Raw genomic sequence first — 15799 nt, 5'->3', positions numbered from 1 at the left:
TCTCAAAACAAAAAAAAAGGGCCAAATGATGAGTGGGATGGTGGGAAAATAAGCACACCTAAAGGAGGGTCCAAAAAGAGAAAAAATGGCATTAAAATGTGGCCAAAAAAACATTAAAAGGGACAGGAAAAGTGGAGAAATAAAAGGGTCTCAAAAAGGGCCTTACCCCCAAAAAAAGGGCCAAAAGATGATGGGAAAATAAATGCACCCAAAGGAGGATCCAAAAGGAGAAGGAATGGCATTAAAATGCGGCCAAAAAAAAATTAAAAGGGACAGGAAAAGTGGAGAAATAAAAGGGTCTCAAAAAAGGCACATAAGAAAAGGGCCCCCAAAAGGGCACAAAATGAAAGAGGTCCCCCCAAAAAAGGCCCTACCCCAAAAAAAGGGCCAAAAGATGATGGGAAAATATATGCACCCAAAGGAGGGTCTGAAAGCAGAAGAAATTGTACGAAAATGTGGCAAAAAAAAAATAAAAAGGGACAGGAAAAGTAGATAAATAAAAGGGTCTCAAAAAAGGCACATAAGAAAAAGGCCTCCAAAAAGGCACGAAATTAAAGAGGAACCCAAAAAAAGGCCCTACCCCAAAAAAGGGCCAAAAGATGAGGGGAAAATAAACACCCAAAGGAGGGTCTGAAAGGAGAAAAAAATTGAACTAAAATGTGGTCAAAAAAGGGAGAGGAAAAGTGGAGAAATAAAAGGATTTCAAAAGAGAGCCTACCCCCCAAAAAAAGGGCCAAAAGATGAGGGGACAGTGGGGAAATAAATACACCCAAAGGAGGTTGCAAAAAAGGAAAAGTGGAGAAATTAAAGGGTCTCAATTCATGGCCACTTTTCCCAGTCAGAGCTGAGCCCCTGTGGGACCTTCCCAGCTTGGAATTTGTGACACAAAACCTTGGAGTCACCCAAGACACAAAGTCAACCACAAAATCCACCAAAACCACATCAGCCTCTTGAGGCTTTCATTTCTCTCCCCCACATCGTCCAACCTTTGTCCCCAAACTACAGAAAAAAAACAGGATTTGTTCCCTTTTTTTGTGTTTCAAACCAGGATTTGTGCTGGGTTTTTTTGTGTTTTCAGAACTTCCAGGGTCCTGGAGTTCCCTGGGCTGCTGGAGCTCCAGGCTGATCCTCAAACCCCAAACCCAGCAAATTTTCCGCCTCCCAAAAGCTGAACTAAGTAATAGAGACATTTAAAATACCAAACCCTCAGGTCTGAGGCACATTTTTCCAGGGTGCTTTGGAGTCACCCAAGACACAAACTCAATCACAAAACTCACCAAAACCACTTGAGGCTTCATTTCTCTCCCCCACATCATCCAACCTTTGTCCCCAAACTACAGAGAAAAACAGGATTTGTTCCCTTTTTTCTGTGTTTTTAGAACTTCCAGGGTCCTGGAGTTCCCTGGGCTGCTGGAGCACCAGGCTGATCCTCAAACCCCAAACCCAGCAAATTTTCCGCCTCCCAAAAGCTGAACTAAGTAATAGAGACATTTAAAATACCAAACCCTCAGGTCTGAGGCACATTTTTCCAGGGGGGAATGGGAAAAGGAAAGGCTCAGCTGTTTGTTTTGCATTTAAGCACACCATCCCAAAACAGTTCAAATGCATTTTTGCCATTCTTCCATCCGGCCCCCCTCGGAAAGGGGAAGATTCAAACCAGATCCCTGCTCTGGAGCTTCCAGGACCTCAGGGCTCCAGGCCATTCCCACAGGTATGTGGTGGAGCTGGGGGATGGGGACAGCCCATTGCTGAGTAAATATTGACTTTAAAATACAGTTTTTCCCCCACTTTTTCCCCTTCCAGTCGGACTATGGAATCACGAGGCATTCACCTTCCTCAAACAAAAAAAAAAAAAATTATTTGGAGAAGGAAAACCTGGCTCTGCTGTGCCAGGGTTGTTGGGATGGCAGTTCTAGGACAGGCTCTGGATGTGGGGGCTCAGATGGGCCCTGGACAGGGTCCACTCTGATTCTGCCCCTTTTTGGAACCCCCTCAAGGAGACAACAACAAATCCAAGCAGAACCAAACCCCACCATCGCCTCAGCCCCACCATTCCAGTGCTTCTCTGGTTTTCCATCCCTGATTTCCACCAGCCCTGACCAAGGGATGATGCTGGTGGGAAGCAGCTGCAAGATCCCACCTGGCCCCAGACCCATCCTGGGGTACAGGCAGGGCTGTCGCCCCCCTTTCACACCCCAGAGGGACAGGCAGGATGGACCCCCTGCTCATGCATCCCCACATCCCACCAGCACATCCCTGGCTCTTTCCCACTGATCCTATTCCAGATTCTCCCATTTTTGCCCACCTGGATATTCCCCATGGCAAGGGACACCCATGGGACATGGATTGGGAGCCACTGGATCCCTGCACTGGGTACCCCATGGAGATGCCATCCCAATGTCCCCTCTTTGGTGTCAAGCAAGAGGTGACAACTCCAGGGTCCTCAGCTCCCCTTTCACACCCCAGAGGGACAGGGGGGATGAGCCCAGCACCCTCTCCTCATCCCCACATCCCACCAGCACATCCCTGGCTCTTTCCCACTGGTCCTATTCCACAAATCCTCCCATTTTTGCCCACCTGGACACTCCCCATGGCAAGGGACACCCATGGATTGGGAGCCACTGGATCCCTGCACTGGGTACCCCATGGAGATGCCATCCCAATGTCCCTCTTTGGGGTCAAGCCCAGCTCCCAAGAGGTGACAACTCCAAGGTCCCCAGCCCCTCTGTCACACCCCAGAGGGACAGACAGGATGAGCTCACCACCCTCTGCTCATTCCCAAATCCCACCAGCACATCCCTGGCTCTTTCCCACTGGTCCTATTCCAGATTCTCCCATTTTTGCCCACCTGGATATTCCCCATGGCAAGGGACACCCACGGGACACCCATGGGACATGGATTAGGAGCCACTGGATCCCTGCACTGGGATGGGGAGATGCCATCCCAATGTCCCCCTTGGATGTCAAGCAAGAGGTGACAACTCCAGGGTCCCCAGCCCCCTTGTCACACCCCAGAGGGACAGGCAGGGCTGTCATCCCCCTGGTCACACTCCAGAGGGACAGGAAGGATGGGCCCAGCACCCTCTCCTCACCCCCAAATCCCACCAGCACATCCCTGCCCCTTTCCCACTCATCCTGTTCCACAAATTCTCCCATTTTTGCCCACGTGGACATTTCCATGGCAAGGGACACCCAAGGGACACCCAAGGGACAATCATGGATTGGGAGCCACTGGATCCCTGCACTGGGATGGGGAGATGTCAATCTCCCAATGTCCCTCTTTGGGGACAAGCAAGAGGTGACAGCTCCAGGGTCCCCAGCACGGGCACTGGGATGGAATTCCCATCATCCAGGACCTGCCTCCAAACCCAGACAAAGAAACAGAGCGAGGATGTGGGGGGGGACAGAGGAGGAGGAGGAGGAGGAGGAGGAGGAGGAGGAGGAGGAGGAGGAGGAGGAGGAAGGACGGGCGAGCGCATCCCGAGGGAGGCGGGAGATGGAGGCAGGAGCTGCCCACAGCATCGCCGAGGAGGGGGAAGGGGGATTAAAAATGATATAAAAATGATACAAAAATGATATTAAAATGATATAAAAATGATATAAAAATGATATAAAAATGATATAAAAATCACACTGCGGCTCCCAGGGCTGCCTCCTGCATCACCTGACTTCAAACGCATCCGGGAGGAGGCGATTTCCATCAGGAAATGTGCGAGGAATGCGATGCCCCCTCCCCATCCCACCCAGCCCCTTCCCCTCCCGCTCCCCGGGCTCCAGCAGCTCCGCCGCCTTCAGATGAAATCCATTAAAAAGAAAAAAAAAAAAAAGGAATAAAGGAAAGATTTGCATTTTAAACCAAATTCAGGAGCCGTGCTGGAGCGATCCCCGCCTCCAGCCCCAGTCCGCAGCAGAACGAGCAGAAAAATGGAAGGAGATGGAGCCGGATGAAAGGAAAGCTTTGGCATTGTCAGAAATGGGGGTAATAATAAAAGAAAAAAAGAAAAAGAAAAAGAAAAGAATAAAAAAGAAATAAATAAGAAATAAAGATAAGATAAAAAAATAAAAATAAAAAAATAAAAATAAGAAATAAAAATAAAAGGAAAACAGAAAAAAAGGAAAAAGAAAAAAGGAAAAAGAAGAAAAAAAACAAAAAAAAAAAAAGAAAAAAAAACAAAAAAGAAAACAGGAAAAAAGAAAACAAGAAGAAAAGAAAAAAGGAAACAAGAAAAAAGAAGAAAAAAAGAAAAAAGAAAAAAGAAATAAATAATAAAGAAAGAAAAAAAAGAAAGAAGAAAAAAGAAGAAAAGAAGAAAAAAGAAAAAAGGAAAAAAAAGAAAAAAATAAAAAAGAAAAAAGAAGAAAAATAGAAAAAAGGGGAAAAGGAAAAAAATAAGAAAAAAAGAAAAAAGTAAAAAGAAAATAGAAAAAAAAAACAAGAAAAAAGAAAAAAGAGTAAAATAAAACAATAAAGAAAAAGAAGAAAAAAGAAAAAAGAAGAAAAAAAAAGAAAAAAAAAAGATTAAAAAAAGAGCTGGATCATCCAGACCATGGTGGGGAGGGGCAGCTTCAACCCCACAGCCAAGGGGGATTCAAGGGAGAATCCCATTTTTTGAGTATTATTCTTTTTGCAGCTTATCTGCAATTTAAATGGAAAAAAAAAATGCGATGTGGGGTGGGGAGAGGAAAAAAAGGGGAAGAAAAAACCATTTACAGCCAGGAAAAATGGGCTTAAATCCTCTGAGTGCAGTTGGATGGGGTTCAACCCCTGCCAGGGTGCCCTGTGTGCCCTTTTTTCCTTCCTCAGACGATGGATGGGGAGGAAGGAAAAAAGGGGACCCCACCTCCCCTACCTGGGAGCCTTAATCCCAGCAATAGCAGAGGGATGTTTATACCCTGAGCAGAGTGGGGAACCCAAACAGGATCCGCCGTGGTTATTTATGGCCGGTGGCTGGAGCTGATAAGGCTCCCTCCAGAGCCCTGGAATAAAGCAATTCCACAGGATAGATTAATAGGCATTTCATCCCAGCAGCTGGAAGGGAGGGAGGATGGGGAGAGGAGAGGAGGCTGCCAGGGGCTTGGTGGGGCAGGAGGGTCTGTGCTTCCTCCCAGCAGGCCGGGCATCAGCTCGCCAAGGCTTTCAAAGGGTTGGAGCACGGCCAGAACCATTGGCCTTAATTCATTAGTCAACTCAATTTCGCTGCCTCCGCAAATAAGGACTTTGTCTGGGATGGGGAAACGGAGCAGAGCAGCTATTGTGCCCTGGGAGCGGGCAGAAAGGGCCCTTTGAGAGGACACTCTGCTGGAATAAAAGTCACTTTTATCCCAGAATAATTAGCATGCTCTGAGTACACTAATTATTCCGGCATAAAGGGACTTTTATTCCCGAGCAGAGCGGGAAGCTGCTCTGGATTCGGCTCCACCTGCTCCGTGTGAACGGAGCCAGGGATGATCCAGCTGGGATTTGGGATCCTTGGGGTGGATTTGGGATCCTCGGGGTGGCCACACCTGTGGCTCCTCACTGTGGCTCCCAATCCATGGGATTTGGGATCCTCGGGGTGGATTTGGGATCCTTGGGGTGGATTTGGGATCCTCAGGGTGGATTTGGGATCCTTGGGGTGAATTTGAGATCCTTGGGGTGGATTTGGGATCCTTGGGGTGGATTTGGGATCCTCAGGGTGGCCAAACCTGTGGCTCCTCACTGTGGCTCCCAATCCATGGGATTTGGGATCCTTGGGGTGTATTTGAGATCCTTGGGGTGGATTTGGGATTCTTGGGGTGGCCAAACCTGTGGCTCCTCACTGTGGCTCCCAATCCATGGGATTTGGGATCCTTGGGGTGGATTTGGGATCCTTGGGGTGGCCACACCTGTGGTTTCTCACTGTGGCTCCCAATCCATAGGATTTGGGATCCTCGGGGTGGATTTGGGATCCTTGGGGTGGTCACACCTGTGGCTCTTCACTGTGGCTCCCAATCCATGGGTGTCCCTTGCTATGGGGAGTGTCCAGGTGGGCAATAATGGGAGAATGTGTGGAACAGGACCAGTGGGAAAGATCCATCCCAATCAGAGCAGCCTCACGAGATGCTCTGAGAGGCTGGAGAACATCAAGGCATGAGGAGATGGAGCTCCAGACCTCTTCCAAACCTCCTGATGTCTCCTGAGGACCTGGATCCACTGGGGGACCTCAGAGCATCTCCCAGCTCTGGGGAGCACAAGGTCACAGAGCCACCATGGCATGGCACAATCTCCTACAACCTCAAGGTCTCTCCAGGGATAACAACCCCAAACAACACCATGGTCCTGCCCTGCTCCTGCCACAGTTTTTGGCTGCCACCAATTCCCATCCCAGTCCCCAAATCCAAGCCAAACCAGCCCATGGTGGCTCCAGTGTCACCCAGCACTGGTGAGGGCAAAGCTTTGGGGATTCCTTGACAGCACATCCTGGAAAAGCAGGTCCTGCACTGGGAAACCATCCCTGGCACGGTGAAATGTCCCATCTGTGTGTAACTGGTACAAATGGTGAAAGAGGAATTGGCACAGCCAGCCCTGAGCTGGGGCTGCGTCCCAAATTCTGCCTGACCCCTTGGCATCTCCACCAGATGCTCCCAGGGGGTTCCTGCAGCTCAGAAACCCTGATTTTGCTGTTTTTAACCTCTGTAAGTTGCAGGGAAAGAAAATTTAGGATTTTATACAGCTGAAAGAATGTAGGGATGGGCATCAGAGCAGCCAGGGAGGACAGTACGGTGCTGCTGAGTAAACCAGACTCCAAATTCACTTTTCCTGGGGGAAAACACGCTGCAGACCAGCAGAGGAGAGGCTTCACCCCTGTAAGTTGGAGGAAAAGAAAATTTAGGATTTTAAACAGCTGAAAGAGCAATGGGATGGGCATCAGAGCAGCTGGGGATGAGAGCGCAGCACTGGTGACCAAACCAGGCTCCAAATTCACTTTTCCCAGGGGAAAACATGCTGCAGGCCAGCAGAGGAGAGGCTTCACCTCTGTAAGTTACAGGAAGAGAAAATTTAGGATTTTAAACAGCTGGAAGAGCATAGGGATGGGGATGAGAGCACAGCACTGGTGACCAAACCAGGCTCCAAATTCACTTTTCCCAGGGGAAAACATGCTGCAGGCCAGCAGAGAGGCTTCACTGGCTTTAACCTCTGAAAGTTGCAAGGAAAGAAAATTTAAGATTTTATACAATAGAGACAGGCATCAGAGCAGCCGGGGAGGAGAGCACAGCACCGGTGACCAAACCAAGCTCCAAATTCACTTTTCCCGGGGGAAAACGCGCTGCAGGCCGGCAGAGGAGAGGCTGAGCGAGCCCATCTGGAAGGGCCGGGGCTGTGGCAGGAAGCGGAGCCTCGGACGCGGGCACCGACCCAAGGATGCGCGGCCGGACCGGGCGGAGGCGGCGGCGGCACCGCCCCCGTTCCACGCCCGGTGCCCCGGAGCAGCCGCCCCGAGCGCGGGGAAGGCGGCTGGAGCGGGAAGTATTAAAGCCAAGTGCTTCCTTTTGCAAACAATAAAAAAGCACCACGATACCCGCCGGGAGGAAATGTTTCACAGCTTTTTCCTTGTGTTGGGAGCAGCTCCCGGTGCCTGGAGAGGATGGGACCACCGATGGGACAATTCACATTTATTGATAGGAATAATAATAATTGATAGAATAATAATAATTATTTATATATATAAATATAAATAAAAATAAATTTATACATATAAATATAAATAAAAATAAAATTGTACATATAAATATAAATATAAAAATTAAAATTAAACTTAAAAGAAAAAGAAAATTTAATAAAAATTAAAAATAAAAATAAAAATAAAAATAGAATAAAATTTGAATTAAAAATAAAAATAAAAATAAAAATAAATTTAAGAATAAAAAGAAAAATAAAATAAAACTAAAAATAAACATAAACATAAAATAAAAATAAAAATAAAAATAAAAATAAAAATAAAAATAAAAATAAAAATAAAAATAAAAATAAAAATAAAAATAAAAATAAAAATAAAAATAAAAATAAAAATAAAAATTGATACAGAAGTTTGGGTTGGATAATTAAAGTCATGAAGTGAGCATGATAAAAAATCAGGGCTAGGGTTTAGTTGAGGCATTAAGGACGAGGGAAGCCCTTTTTCTTTAGTTTAAAATGCTAAAGATGGTTCATAGCTTCTTAATGATTAGGATGATATTAGAGAGGATCAGCTGGATCATGGTTTGGGGTATCTGTGCCCCCCTCAAGTGACATAAATCATCTGGAGCTGCTCTCCTGGCAGGGACAGAGCCAGGGACAGCCCAGGGGTGGTGACACTGGCAGCAGGGGACCGGAAAGATGAGTGGCATCAGTAGCAGCTGGACTGGGTGGGCACACACTGGCACACCAGAGCGGCAGGGTGGGCACAGGGGCATCCTGCTGCTCCCCAGGACTGAGGATTTGTGTCCCTGTGCCACCCTTTAGGCCACAACATTCCAGTTTTGAGAAAATCACCAGCATGCAGGGCACAGGGAAGCAGAGAGAGGGGACCCCCAGCACCTGCCCATCCTCAGGATGAGACCCCCAATATCTGCCTGTCCCCAGGATGTGCCTCCCAACACCTGCCCATCCTTAGGATGAGACTCCCCCCCAATCTCTGCCTGTCTCTAGGATGTGACCCCCAATATCTGCCCATCCTCAGGATGAGACCTCCCCCATATTTTCCTGTCCCCAGGATGTGACCCCCAACACCTGCCCATCCTCACCGTGCTCTCATTTGGAGAAACACCATCTGGCAAAAGCCTAATTAGTCCACTCAATTAAAGATGCAACTTCCAACTCAATTAGCCTCCCTCCCAGACATCCACAATTCCCACTGCTGCCCCAATCCACACATTTTGGACACCACAGAGCTGCTCTCACCTTCCTGGAGCCAGGGATGCTCTTCCCATCCCTCCCCTCGGTGGCACTGCAAGCACAGTCCCACTGGAGGAGCTCAGAGCTGCCAGCAAGGTCATTTATCCAAGAATTCTGCTGCCAAGCCCAGGAGAGGTGCTGGGACTGTCTGTGATCCTGCACAGCATCTGCATGACTGCAGCTCTCCCTTCCCTGCCTCAGGAAGGACACTGGAGTCTAAATTTAGCCCTAAAAACAGCCAGACCACGTTGAGGAACTCAACCTCTCACGACGGAACAACATCCAGGCCAACCCTCACGGCCCAGCCTGTGTTTTTCCTTCAAAAATAAAGAAAACAACGAGTTTGAGCCGAGTTAGAAAATGCTGAAAATATTTGGTGCGGCCGCAGCTGGCAGGTCAGGCTGGCCAGGAAAAAAGGGCTGGAAAGTTCAGTCAGCAGCAAAACCTGGGCTGCAAATAGCTTGAGGTGGATTGTAAAACCTCAAGGAGAGGGGGGAAAGCATCCAAACTGCAGCTGGGGGAGATGGGAGAGCCTGAGGATGGCAGGGATGGATGAAAAACGTCCCCAGGCACTCTGAAAGGCACCAAGGCCAAGTTCCTGGAGAGGGAACACAGCTGGACACGCTCTCTGGGAGGTGATGGAGATAAAATTCATGCCAAGCACAAGGAGGGTCCTGTCTGCTTGGCAAAGGCAGGATTGTGAGAAGGAAAGAGGCTGATGTACCTGCTGCTCTCAGGTGCCTCTCCTGGGGTCAGCACCCACCCCAAGGAGCCCCTTCCCAAATCTGGGACCACTGGATTCATCCCATGGGTGAGCTGGGAGAGGACTCTGGGCTTGGCAGGAACTCTCACAGAGAGAGGTTCAGACCCCATCAGGGCTGGGAGGTCTGGGGAGCACAAGAAAGGATTTATCAGCTCCAGGAAAATGCTTGGAGTGGATCTGGGAACTGAAATCATTCAGTGGCAAAGGCAGGATTGTGGGAAGGACACAGGCTGATGAATCTGCTGCTCTCAGGTGTCATTCCTGAGGTCAGCACCCTCTTCAAGGAGCCCCTTCCCAACTCTGGAACCACTGGATTCATCCCAGTGGAGCCCCATGGGTGGTTGGGGTGAGCTGGGAGAGGACTCAGGGCTTGGCAGGAACTCTCACAGAGAGAAGTTCAGGTCTAGGAGGCCGGGGAGGGCACAAAAAAGGATTTATCTGCTCTAGGAAAGTGCTTGGAGTGGATCTGGGAACTGAAATCATCCCCAGCCTGGAAGAGGAACCTCCCGCCCCATGACAAAGCCGCGGGCTGATGGCCCTGCTGAGTCAGCAGGATGTGGCACATCCTGTGTGTCCTCCCCTCTCCCGGGCACTCCGGGGCCCCCAGGGCCCGGCCCTGGCTGTGATTTCGGGAAGCGCCTCCCATGCAAACCCCAGCTGGTCAAAGGACGCTGGAGAACCACGTGCTGCCTGCAAAACTCCATCCAAGGGCTTGGGACAGCTCCTGAAGGCACAGCCAAAATCCCTGGGGTGCTCTGGGGGTCACAGACACAGGCACAGCTCCCAAAGCAGCCAAATCCCAAAATCCCACTGTGGACACCATCCCCACGAGCTGTCCCACTCCTTGTGGAGCATCCCAGTGCTCCTGAGATGGTGGGAAGTCCTCAGGATCCACCTGACAGCCAGAGCAGATCCCTCCTCATCCAGGCTGCTGCACCAGGATGAGCCTCAAGGGACACACTGGGCAAAATCCCTGGGGTGCTCTGGAGGGGTCGCAGACACAGGCACAGCTCCCAAGGCACAGAAACCCCACTGTGGACACCATCCCAGTGCTCCTGAGATGATGGAAAAGCCTCAGCAGCAGGATCCACCTGACAGCCAGAGTAGATCCCTCCTCATCAGGGCTGCTGGACCAGGATGAGCCTCACTGGGCAGCCACGGGGCAGCAGAGTGCTGGCACAGACCCCAGTGCCCATTATTCTCACCCTGCCACTCTACAGATGCCACCAGTGCTCACAGTTTCTCCCCAAAGAGCTCCTGGCCCTCACCCTGCCCACCCTCCATCCCCCTCCCCAGCTTAATGAGCATTAGGAGGTGACCTGGATGTTGTCACAGCCTTGAGGGACAGCCAGGTCCCCCCGTGCCCTCCTGGAGGGGGAAGGAGTGATGGTCCTTGCCCAAACACCCTCATCCCAAGCAGTGGGAGGATGGATTTTGGGAGCCAAGCCTCTCTCCTCAAAGCTTCTCCTGCCACCACCCGGTCCCCTCAGCTGACTCCAGGGCTGTTTTCAGGACCCCACCCAGGAGCTGCTTTACACAGCTTTTCCCTTCATTTGGCTCTGACTTTCCACTCCAATCCTGCTGTTCCTGAGAGGAGAGGAGAGGAGAGGGAAATGCAGCAGAGCAGAGCCTGGACAGCCCCACTGGGCAACCACAGGTCAAGAATGGGCTGGGGGTGAAGAGGAACCACAGAACAACATATGAGGAGGATGCTCCAGAAACCAGGGCCTTGAAGGTTTTGCTCCCCATCATCCCAAACCAGTTTTTAACACTGGTTAAAACACAGTTTTTACCCAGTTTTTAACACTGGAGGAAAAGCTTGAGCATGGGTCAAGAATGGGCTGGGGGCAAAGAGAAGAACCACAGAACACCAGGATCTAACTCCTCCAGAAACCAGGGCCTAGAAGGCACAGAGAGGACCTGGATAATTTTTTCTCCCCATCATCCCAATAAGTTTTTAAAACTGGTTTAAAACCCAGTTTTTACCCAGTTTTTAGCACTGGAGGAAAAGCTTGACCATAGGTCAAGCATGGGCTGGGGGCAAAGAAGAACCATAGAACAAAATCCGAGGAGGACGCTCCAGAAACCAGGGCCTTGAAGGCACAGGGAGGACCTGGGTGGTTTTCCTCGCCAGTTTTTAACACAGTTTTTAACCAGTTTTTAACACCGGAGGAAAAGCTTGACCTGTGGTCAAGCATGGGCTGGGGGCAAACAGAAACCACAGAACACCTGGAGCCAGCTCCTCCAGAAAAAAGGGTCTTGAAGGCACAGGGAGGACCTGGATGTTTTTTCTCCCCAGTTTTTACCACTGGTTAAAACCCAGTTTTTACCCAGTTTTCATCACCAGCTGGAGCAGCCCCCGCTCCTTGCCGGTTCTCAGGCTCCCCCGGAGCACATGGAAGCAGCAGGGAGAGAACACGAGGAGCGAGTGGTGGGGCTGAGACACCGAAGGAGAGGGGGCTGCCACAGCTGCTCCCACCCCCACAGCGCCCACTGAGCCTCAAGAGCTTCAGAAATGCCTGGGTTTCACCCCAAAGCTGGCACCACTGCCAGGGATGCTCCAGAGATGCCCCAGCAGGGACAGGGAGAACTTGGAGCCAGAGGTCAGCGGTCAGTTCTCTTACTGGACTCCCAAAATGTGACTCCCCAACACCTTTCACACAAGGACAGAGCCCCACAGAGCTGCTGGAAGTACAATTGTCCTGCTGGGATGCTCTAAAACATAAAAATGGGATGCTACAATGCCCCACACAGGAAGGATGGACACCCCCACAGTACCCACTGAGCCTCAGGAGCTTCAGAAATGCCTCAGCTTCACCCCAAAGCTGGCACCGCTGCCAGGGATTCTCCACCATCAGGGACAGGGAGCACTTGGAGCCAGAGGTCAGTGGTCAGACCTTTCACTGGACACCTTTCACATGAGGATAGAGCCCCACAGGGCTGCTGGAAGCACAACTGTCCTACTGGAATGCTCTGAAAAATAAATATGGGATGCTACAATGCTCCATAAAAGAATGATGGACACTCCCACAGCACCCACTGAGCCTCAGAAGCTTCAGAAACAGCGAGGAGGCAACACCTGGGCTTCACCCCAAAGCACCCCAAAGCTTCATCCCTGGAGCACCGCTGCCAGGGATGCTCCAGAAATGCCCCAGCAGGGACAGGGAGCACTTGGCGCCAGAGGTCAGTGGTCAGACCTCTCATGGGACACCTTTCACACGAGGACAGAGCCCCACAGGGCTGCTGGAAGCACAATTGTCCTGCTGGGATGCTCTAAAAAATAAAAATGGGATGCTACAATGCTCCACAGAGGAATGATGGAAACCCCTCTGGACACTGCATGGAGGAACCCCCTTCCAGCAGCTCCTTCTCCTCCCAGCACCTCAAACCTCCACTGTTCACCTCCACTGAACCCAGAGCAGCTCCGGGCGTGTCCCTGCATGCTGAGGGAAGCGTGTGCACACCCACACGTGTGCACACACACACACACACACATGGAAAAACACACGGGAAAACACCTGGGAACACAGGTGGGGACACCTGGGAACACACATGGGCACGCAGGGACACAAAATGGGACGTGCCAGACCACCAAGGTGGCACGAGGGAAGTGCTGCACCAAAACATCTCAGCAACCCTCAACCACAGCTATTTCCAAAACAGGAACAGGGTGATCCCTGCCTGCCCTCGTTCCACTCCTGGGGCTCTGGGGTGCCCCACACCACCCCAGTAAATGGCAGAGGACTGGGCAAGACTGGCAGTTGCACACCAGTGCCCTTTGTTCCCCATGGAAAAGCTTCCTCCCGCCCCACGGCTGGACTTTGTCCTCTTCTTCTCCAGCAAAAAGAAAAGAGCTCCCAGAGCTGCAAACAGAGGTTGTGAGTGTGAGGAATTCATTCTCCAGACAAGGATGGGGACCTGCACCCTGCTCCAAATGACCTCCTGGCCTCTCCCAGAGCCTCACTGTGGGAAGCCAGAGCCCAGCCAGGACTACGAGGGTCGAGGCACCAGCTCAGGTGGCACCTTGGTGGCACATTCTGGCTCCTAACCGACCCAACCACGTGCTTGTGGTGCCTCCACATCCACCACATGCCTCCACCTCCTCCCCACCCACAGCCTCACGCAGCTCCCAGCACCCCAAGGTGGTGGGACAGCACCTTGACCCCATCAGATCCCCAAAAAGGAGCCCTTAAGGAAGAGGGGGACATGCAGCAGGGGGGAAGGAGCATCCTCTGCCCCACTCCAGCTCCTGGTTTTGGAGCAGAGGATGGAAGAACTTCCCTTCCAGCTCATCATCTTCCCGCAGCCTGGTTTCCAAAGGCAACGCAGCTTATGCAATGAGCACTGCCTCCCTTCCGCCCCCACCAACTTCTGGATCCGCCGGCTGCTCCGAGCCACCTCCGAGTGCCACCGACACCTCGTGTCCCCGGAGAGGTGACCCCAGAGGGCTCAGCTCTCGGCCACCTGCACTGCCCGGCTCGTCGGGCTCAATCAGCCCCGCAGGTGCCACCGAGGGGGGGTGAAAGGTGCCCTGAGCTGCTCTGCTGTTGTCACCTCCCTGCAAGGGACACAGATCAAGTGTCCGACACTCCTCAATAGGGTGAGGAAGGGCTGGAGGATGGAAACCACAGGCTCCGGCCTCCTGCAGCCCCAGACATGAATCTGGGCCAGGGATCTGGCGTTTGCCCAAACCTCCTCCTCCTCCTCCTCTTCCTTCTCCATCCCTCGGACACAACGGGTCAGATGCTGCCACTGCCACGACACCAAATCCCTTCTCCAGCTTTGCTCCGAGGTGGGCAAAGGAACGGGACAGAAAAACCTGCTCCCTAAACCAAAAAACAACCCCCTCTCGTTCATCCATCATCCCGGCCTCTCATTTCACCAGGCCATTCCCGTGAGGACAGAGGGGAATCCGTCACAGGAAAGCCAAAACTGCCCCAATTTCGCTGCTTTTGAAGGGAAAAACAGCCCCGGAGCGTCCAAGCGTTGCGAGAACTTCGCCACGGCCGCCGGTTCCCGGCTGGAGCCGCTGCCAGCGCGGAGCACGGGCGCTGCCAAGAGCGGCCCCTCGCACATTCCCAGCCCGGCCATGGAGCTGACGAGCTCAAGTATTTACTGAATAGATCAATAAGGGCCGGGAACGCGACGTGCACGGCTTGGGAACGAGCGGTTTGGCAAGGAGCTGGATGGACGGATACGGGGGGGGGAGGCTGCACAAACGGACACACGGATGGGGGGGAACGAACAGCCCCGGTTGGCTGGATAAACACATTCCCAATGCCACCAGGCCCGGTCACAGCCGAACTCCGCAGCCGGGCGTCGCGGCTCCGCGAGAAGCAGCCCCGGTTATGCAAGAGGGGGAGCGTGGGGCGAGGCCGGGCTGTCACGGGCACCCCCGGGACCGCTGGGACCCCGGACCCGGTCACCCCCCGGGACACCGGGACCCCCAGTCCCGGCTCCCGCAGCGGTGCTGAGCTCCAACTTTCCCGCTTGGCTGCGGGGAAAACTTTGGATTCCAGAGGAAAATGGGATGGACGGCGGGTGGGAGCCAGGGGAACGGGTAAAAAGGAGAAAACGGGGAGCGCCAGCGAGCGGCCCCGGCGGCTGCGGGGGGATCGGAGCGGGGGGCGCACGGTGCGCTGCGGAGGGGAGCGGGGAGGACGCGCCTCCCCAGCCCGGCCCGCAGCTCCCCGCTGCCCGCCGGTCCCTCCGGTGTCCCCACGGTGCGGTGGGGCCGGGCTGCGCCCGCTCTGCTTTGTCACGGCGGCGCCCCCCGCCCCCTCCCCGCGCCCCCGACAGCGGCGGCGGCGCCTCCCCCTCCCTCCCCGCCGGTATCGCCCCCCGACTCACCTTCGAGGGCGCGGGCGGCGGGCGCGGCCAGCAGGGCCAGGAGGCTCCCGGCGAGGGCCAGCAGCGGCCCCATGCCGGCGGCTCGGCGGCGGCGGCGGCGGCGGCGGCAGCGGCGGCTCCTCACGCCGTGCTGCCCGTGGGGCGGCGCGTCCCGGGCCCGCGCACCGACATCCGCGGGGGGCGGGCGGGGGCGGGCCGGTGGCCGGGCCGGGCCGGGCCGGGGGGCGGGCGGACCCTCCGGGCTGGGCGGCGGCGGTGGCGGTGGCGGCGGGGCCGGGGGGCGGCGGCGGCGG

General features: G+C 53.0%; 1 protein-coding gene across 4 annotated transcripts in view; it reads right to left on the bottom strand.

The window, feature by feature from the left end:
• LRP1 (LDL receptor related protein 1) overlaps positions 1-15643 on the bottom strand; it is a 123042-nt gene extending 107399 nt beyond the window's left edge. For all 4 annotated transcript variants that reach the window (XM_059491168.1, XM_059491171.1, XM_059491169.1 and 1 more), the window contains exon 1: positions 15507-15643. In XM_059491168.1, the coding sequence (XP_059347151.1) occupies positions 15507-15579 (73 nt within the window). In that variant the 5' untranslated portion in view covers positions 15580-15643. The remainder of the gene's footprint in view (positions 1-15506) is intronic.
• Between the last annotated feature and the right edge of the window lie 156 nt (positions 15644-15799).

The sequence above is a fragment of the Ammospiza nelsoni genome, chromosome 32 (assembly GCF_027579445.1).
Source record: "Ammospiza nelsoni isolate bAmmNel1 chromosome 32, bAmmNel1.pri, whole genome shotgun sequence".
Taxonomy (NCBI): Eukaryota; Metazoa; Chordata; class Aves; order Passeriformes; family Passerellidae; genus Ammospiza; species Ammospiza nelsoni.
Note: the sequence above shows the minus strand (reverse complement) of the source record. Positions and strands in the feature narration are given on the sequence as shown.